Here is a 7,500-nt window from a genome sequence, read left to right on the forward strand (position 1 = left end):
TACGGTAGAGTTTAATGTTGTAATGAAAACATACACACAACTCTTTCTTTTCTTTTCGTCTTTTTGTGACATTATCATTAGCAAAATCATTTAACCCACAGGTTCAATACCTATTTACGGACAAAACGGGAACCCTAACGGAAAATATAATGCACTTTCGAAACTGTTCCGCTGACGGTGCCAAATATTCCGACGTGGCGGGAAAAATTCAGGCCCTCGATGAACAGACAAACAGGACGACGCCTTTGCCTTCTCTGCCTGTAGGTGTCGCCTTCAGTCTTTGGGTCTTTGGAGAGTGGAATAGGCAGTGCCTTCCGTGAATGTCATTATATCCTTTCCACTCTTACCCTTAACCTAGAAAAATACATATACCACTGCTGATCGCAACAGGTTCCTCTGGTGACCCTTCTCGAGACCTTGGCACTGTGCCACACGGTGCAGGTGTCGGCGTACGACAGAGCCACAGCTGAACAGACAACCCCTTCAGATACCATCGAACTCTCGGAGCTGAAGCATTACCAAGCATCAAGTCCCGACGAGAAGGCGCTTGTGGAGGCATGCGCGAGGTAAGGGCTTGATGCATAGTTACCGCAAACTATGCGAATGCGATAATGGAACTTTGACTTTGGATTAAGATGTCCGGAACTTATATATCAACCATAACAATATCTGCACTTGAGTTAAATTTTGCAAATCTATTACCTGTACTGCAATTTTGTATAAATTCTTACATCATGGTATACAGATAAGTACTGACTACTACTTCCAATCAACACCGAAATCATAGTTTTAGCATCGCATTCATATCATTTGCGGTAATGACGGTAACCCTGAGCTTACTCTCAAATAAAATCCCCCAGATTAGGACTCCGTTGAATGCTCCCAGGTACGAAATCTAATCTCTAATCACAGTTGACGATGTTGAATACTATGAATAAAACTATGAACATCGTTTAGGTGATAAATAAAGGTTAATTCTTCACAGGTACGGCGTAGTGTTTGAGGGTCAGAACAACGGCCAGCTGACTGTTAAAGTGCGAGGAGAGATGAAGTTCTTCACTCTACTGCAGGTCCTGGAATTCGATTCTGGTGAGTAACATGTGGATGGGCGTTTCTCCTGTACGTTACAGTCATGACATCTGTGTCATGCTTGCCGACAACCGACGTAATATTACTGACGCATTTTGAGAGAATTTCACCAGAAAGGAACGGTAAAATGATAACAGTGTATTTAGTGCTAATAAACGTATATTAAAGATCTGCGCCTTTTATTGTAATAGGTAATATATCTATTAGGTATTTAAACGTATAGACAAGATATAAACGGACACGAATAAGTATTTAATAAAAAACACCGAAAATTGGTCTAGACAAAAGATGCAAATAAAAATCATGACGTGTTTCAGATCGGAAGTGCATGTCAGTTGTAATACGAAATGAAGCGGATCGAAAGACCTGGCTTTTGACCAAAGGGGCTGAAAGCAGCGTGCTGAAGCGCTGTCTGCTCAGCAACCCTGATCAGCAACGCCTGCATGACGTCACACTCTCACACATCAACGACTTCGCTATGGTAAGTTAAGGGGTAAAATATCGATACAGAGTTTGACATAGATGTATGTATGGAGAGAGAGAGAGAGAGAGAGAGAGAGAGAGAGAGAGAGAGAGAGAGAGAGAGAGAGAGAGAGAGAGAGAGAGAGAGAGAGAGAGAGAGAGAGAGAGAGAGAGAGAAAGAGAGAGAGAAAGAGAGAGAGAGAGAGAGTGAGAGAGAGAGAGGAAAAAAGGGATAGAATCAAATAGACACGAACAACTGACACATTCCTCCCTCCTTACGAATGCAGTTGGGGTTGAGGACGCTGGCGGTGGCGCGGCGCGAACTGACGGACAAGCAGTACGAGGACTTCGCTGCACAGCTGTCCCAGGCCAAGCAAGTGAGAATCCTTCAGTAATTTTCATGCGCAACAGACAGCTTCTTTCTTATTTTTGCCACTGGCGTCTTGCTTACACAGAATTTGTCTGTGTATTATCAGCATACCAATATATTAATACAGTATTTCTCTCGGTATTTTTAACTGATATCAACACACAACAACAGTCTTTTAAGCTTGTCTTCGCTTACGAAAGGTACTGGAAGACAGAGAAGAGGCGGTGAGGAAAGTGACCGACAGGATGGAAGCGGATCTGACCCTCCTGGGAGCCACAGGGGTCGAGGACCTCCTGCAGGACGGCGTTCAGGAGACCCTCGAGTCCCTTAGAGTCGCGGGGATTAAGGTAGTATCTGTATATACAAGACTGTACTAAATGGCAGTGCCCGTTATAGTAACAAGATGTCGTAGTATCCTATGGGCAGTCATGTGTACGTAGCCTATGCATGTGTATACAGTGGACGCGTGTATTTTTTTTTTTTTTACATTTTCCATTCATTCATTTATGTGTGCGTGCTTGAAACTCTTCACGAACATTAGTCTGTGGGCTTACTTAGTAAAAGCTTGGAACACGCAGGTCTGGGTGCTGACGGGTGACAAGGTGGAAACGGCTGTAAATATAGCTTACTCCTGCGGTCACTTTAAAAGGTTCATGACGATCTTGACTCTGACTGGCCTACACGACAAGGAAACCGCTGACCGCAAACTGCAAGAATGCAGGTGAGTAGGATATGCAAGAGAAAAATGAAGAGTAGAGTAGAGCTATTGAGAATAAGATTAGAAATAAAAAAGGGAGGAGGTAGATGTATGAAGAAAGAATAAATATATTTACTAAGCAGGTTAGTGGTTAGTAGGCACAGAAAGGTGAAAGGTCAGACGTACAAAGGACTCCTCCTCTCCAGCGATTCCTCGGTAGTATAGTGGTTAGTATCCCCGCCTGTCACGCGGGAGACCGGGGTTCGATTCCCCGCCGGGGAGGCAACTTTTTTGCATGCAATAACAAGGCAAAAAACTGCTACTTCATGTCCTTTTCAAAATTAATAAAACAAAATTAAGAAATATTTTACAGATGTAGCTATTTTAACGTTAAATATTAAAGTAATCGATATTGGTATGATTACGAAAGTAATCAATCGATGAATATTTCGTGATGAAAAAAGGAAATGCAATTTGAAGACTACTGCAAATATATCACGTATAATCCTTTTTATAGTAATAAACATTGTTAGAGGTGAATATTAAATATGGCTTTCGTTCTACCATGTATATAAATATTATGAAGCCATGATTTACTATGTCAAAGTAACCATTGTATCTTCAGAATAATAGTCTTACTACTTCATTGAAGCGTTAACTAGCGGAAGACCTACTCTAATCTTATATTATTTATCGACATATTAAGTTTAACCCGAACACCATTTATTTGTTAATTCCATTTTTATCCGGTACTTCTACCTCCATTTTCCCACTGATCCTATTTTCCTTTTCATTCGGTCTCTCACCCTCTTTTTATCCCCCATGGGTCAGAATACATTACTTAACCTGAATTCTCGTGAACGCAGGGAGGCTTGCCACAACGACGGGTCTTTCGGTCTCGTGGTGGATGGCCAGTCGCTCGTACTCCTGCTGGAACACTTCGAAGAGGAGTTCTACGCCGTGGGGAGGAGGTGCTGGTCTGTTGTCTGCTGCAGGATGTCGCCGAAGCAGAAAGCTGAGGTACAGTTGTCGGATGTTATTCATATTTTCCCCCGAAGCGGTTGGATTGATTTTAAACATCATTCATGGTGTAGATGATCCGCACTGATAGCAATCAGGTACGTGCTTCCAAAAAGGGACGTTTGTGGAGTAATCGTAGTTAGCTATGTGTGATTTTACAAGGCATCTAAATGAAGCTGCTTCCTCCAAAATATCAGTAATTAGGAAGCAGGTGCCAAGCTATGGCAAAATTAAGAAATAATCACATGAAGTTGTCAAGGGTGCACTTCCTAAACTTCCAATGGCACGCTCTCCTTGAATGTACCCGGTTGGCACTTTGATTAACGCGGTACTTTGTCCCTACTTCTTTCCTCCAGATAGTGCACATGGCTAAAACGTCTCGAGAGCATCCCATCTGCGCCGCGATTGGAGACGGAGCCAACGACGTGTCCATGATCCAAGAGGCTCATGTAGGCCTAGGTGAGTCGTTGAAGGAATTTTGATTTGCTTCTCATTCCCAAATACTTTCTTTGCGGTGAACACATTGTCTGTGGTGATTCTGATAATTCGCTTGAAGGTATCCATGTTTGACTATAATATCATGGGAAATGTTCTGTGGCCTGAAGAATACGACACAAGTAGCCCTAGTTTTACATTCTATTAATTAAATACCATTGGAGAGGAATGGAAATACGTTCGCCCATACCCCATCCTGAACACAAACCTGAAATCACTGCCTTGATCATTTTTTGAATCCGGCAAATTACAAACTCTTACAAGATCTCTTTTTTTCCCGCCCGAAGGCATCATGGGGAAAGAAGGTCGGCAGGCAGTTCGATGCTCTGACTTCGGGTTCGCTAAGTTCCGGTTCCTCAAGAAGATGCTGCTCGTTCACGGCCACTGGAATTACGTCCGTGTCTCCGTCTTCGTTCAGTTCTCGTTCTACAAAAACGTGGCCTTCAATACGCCGATTGTTTTCTACTCCATTTGGAATGCCTTTTCTACGCAGGTATTGAGTTATTTGTAAACATGGTCGTTTGAGTTAATAATCATGCAAATAGTTTTGAATGTGGAAAGAAATATATTTGTCTTTGTCGCTGTTTAGTACTTCGCCTAAGAATTGTAAAGCCATGCTAAATTATAATAAAAAATACATCTTACCTTTATATAATAACTCATAATTACATATACCGAATCAAATATTTCACGCGAAACTACTTAAAACTGAAGCACCTCCATAATGAATTGCAGAGTTTGTACGAAAGTTTGGCGCTGACCGCATTCAACATTACATTCACGTCCTTGCCTGTGCTGGTCTACGGCTTGTTTGAACAGAACATACCCCCCGACATCCTCCTGACGCGGCCGCACCTCTATCAGCGCAATGCCAATAACGTTGCTATGTCGTGGCTCATGTTTCTCCAGTGGAATTTCTTCGGTAAGATTATGGTAGATGTGGCAATGGTAAAAGTGGCGACTGACATTGTCTAAGCTGATTTTTAAAGTGCATTTATCTTTCTTTTTTTTCTTTTTCTCCTCTCTCTCTCTTCTCCCCCCACTCTCTCTCTCTCTTTCTTCTTCACTCTCTCTCTCTTTTCTCCCTCTCTACTTCCCACCTTCATTCTCTCTACCTCCCTCCCTTCCGCCCCCTATCCTTATCATCTCCTCTTCACACCTCTTCATTTAACTCCCCTCCCCCTTTGCTTTCCCCACAGCACTCTGGCACGCCGCTGCAATGTTCTTCGGGCTGTGGCTCACGTGCTGGGATGACACGTGCGGCCTACCAGGTGGCGCCACGCAGGACCTCTACCTCTTCGGCCTGGCGCTCGGCACACTCTGTACCTTCGTCACGAACATGAAGGTTTCTCTCTCGCTCTTTCGCTCGGTCGGGTCTCTTTGCTGCGTGTCACACGCGGATGATTAGGTTTGTTTACTTATGGGGATGATTTTTATAAAAATTCTCTCTTTCTTTCTTTCTTTCTTTCTCTCTCTCTCATCTAATCTAGTTTTGCAGATTGTACTCGAAGCCAATTTCTATAACGTGGTGTTATTCGGGGCCCTCGTCATCACCACAGTGGGGTATGCAGTCTTGTATCTTCTGTACAGCGGCATTCCAGTGTAAGTATTAGGCAGTCAAACGCTCGCCTTTGTATTCATAGTGACACTAATTTTGCATTAAAAGCATACAAAATAATCCAACGTGGCTTAACTGGTACGACGATTGGTTCAGCACTTTTGGGCTATGCCTTTTTTCTCTCTTGTCCTTTCTCTCTTTCTGTTTCTCTCTCTCTCTCTCTCTTTCTCTTCCTCTCCCTCTCCACCTCTTCCTCTCCCTCTCCACCTCTTCCTCTCACTCTCACTCTCTACTTCTTCCTCTCCCTCGCCACCCCTTCCTTTCACTCTCCCTCGCCACCTGTTCCTCTCCCTTTCACTCTCCACCCCTTTCCTCTCCCTCTCCTTCTCCACCTCTCTCTCTCTCTCTCTCTCATACTGGAACCTCTGGATTCATAATGCAACAGTGAAATCATTCGCGTCCGGTTTTTCACTGTCTTGCCACCTCTACAGGGAGCCTTTCATCAAGTACGGAATCTACGCTGCGTATTACCGTCTCTTCGAAAGTCCTTCGTTGAACCTCGGCTGCCTGGTGGTGGGCATTGCCTGCCTCTTGCCCGATTTCGTCATGAAAGTTTTCGTTCGCACGCTGGACCCCGAGGTGAAGCTATGGGCGAGGGGGAAACGCACACGGAAGGTATGTATATATGTATATATAAATACATATATATACTCACATATATATATATATATATATATATATATATATATATATATATATATAGATAGATACATATATAATACATATATATGATATATATATATGAACCGCATTCATATTGACAAATGTAGACAAGGTATGAATGAGAATGAATATCTTCACAATACAAGAGATGTATTTGACCGGTTTCGATTACGTCTTCGTCAGAAATACATGTAATTCTGACGAAGACGCAATCGAAACCGGTCAAATACATCTCTTGTATTGTGAAGATCTTCATTCTCATTCATATCTTGTCTACATACATATATATATATATATATATATATATATATATATATATATATATATATATATATATATATATATATATATATATATATATATAATACATAGACATAAATAAATAAATATATATATACATATATATAATATAAAAATAATATAAATATGTACACACACACACACACACACACACACATCTATATCTAAATCTATATCTATCTATCTATCTATCTATCTATCTATCTATCTATCTATCTATCTATATATATATATATATATATATATATATATATATATATATATATATATATATATATATATATATATTTATACATACATACAGGTATTTATTTGTATGTGCGTGCGCGAACTTCCACATCAGTACGCATACCGTACCCTCAAAGGATATTTAATAATCAATTTTTTATTACAAATACTGCAGGACTACTGGTATCATAGACACACACCCATACGACACTATAACGTTTAGTGTGAAATCATATTACCTAAAGAACATAACAAGAATTTTTTTTTTTTTTTTTTTTTTTTTTTTTTTTAACCGGGTGATGTCTTTTGCAGGAGCTTCGAGAAGAGATTTTGATGAAGGTGTCCCATATAAATGAAGCATATGACGCCGACGACACATCAGTATCACCTGATCGCAAGCCAGAAGTACTATAGAAAACGGATGTGGTTTTAGAGGACACTATGATATTTTTGTAGTTTCTTCTTTAATGTGAAATTTTGTTCCCATAGTACGGGTATTTTGTAATTTTTCATAGTGTAATAAATACTAATGCGTTTATTCATACACATTAAAAACAT

The 7,500-nt window shown here is 40.9% G+C and overlaps 1 protein-coding gene and 1 non-coding gene across 4 annotated transcripts in view; both read left to right on the forward strand.

Moving 5' to 3' along the window:
- The window catches only part of LOC119576957 (probable phospholipid-transporting ATPase IF), a 20,681-nt gene that overhangs the window by 13,120 nt on the left and 61 nt on the right, over positions 1-7,500 (forward strand). For 2 of the 3 annotated variants that reach the window (XM_037924610.1, XM_037924613.1), the window contains 15 exons: positions 102-260; positions 391-566; positions 986-1,089; positions 1,407-1,570; positions 1,839-1,928; positions 2,122-2,268; positions 2,500-2,642; positions 3,485-3,638; positions 3,995-4,097; positions 4,421-4,626; positions 4,869-5,055; positions 5,333-5,478; positions 5,632-5,735; positions 6,183-6,366; positions 7,255-7,500. The exon at positions 7,255-7,500 is cut by the window's right edge and continues 61 nt beyond it. In XM_037924610.1, the coding sequence (XP_037780538.1) occupies positions 102-260; positions 391-566; positions 986-1,089; positions 1,407-1,570; positions 1,839-1,928; positions 2,122-2,268; positions 2,500-2,642; positions 3,485-3,638; positions 3,995-4,097; positions 4,421-4,626; positions 4,869-5,055; positions 5,333-5,478; positions 5,632-5,735; positions 6,183-6,366; positions 7,255-7,356 (2,169 nt within the window). In that variant the 3' untranslated portion in view covers positions 7,357-7,500. Of the gene's footprint in view, positions 1-101; positions 261-390; positions 567-985; positions 1,090-1,406; positions 1,571-1,838; positions 1,929-2,121; positions 2,269-2,499; positions 2,643-3,484; positions 3,639-3,994; positions 4,098-4,420; positions 4,627-4,868; positions 5,056-5,332; positions 5,479-5,631; positions 5,736-6,182; positions 6,372-7,243 lie in introns of all 3 variants that reach the window. The other variant, XM_037924611.1, reaches the window with a different exon arrangement.
- On the forward strand, positions 2,829-2,900 carry Trnad-guc. The gene has a single exon. It is a non-coding gene; the product is annotated as a tRNA-Asp (tRNA).

The sequence above is a fragment of the Penaeus monodon genome, chromosome 9 (genome assembly GCF_015228065.2).
Source record: "Penaeus monodon isolate SGIC_2016 chromosome 9, NSTDA_Pmon_1, whole genome shotgun sequence".
NCBI classification, from domain to species: domain Eukaryota; kingdom Metazoa; phylum Arthropoda; class Malacostraca; order Decapoda; family Penaeidae; genus Penaeus; species Penaeus monodon.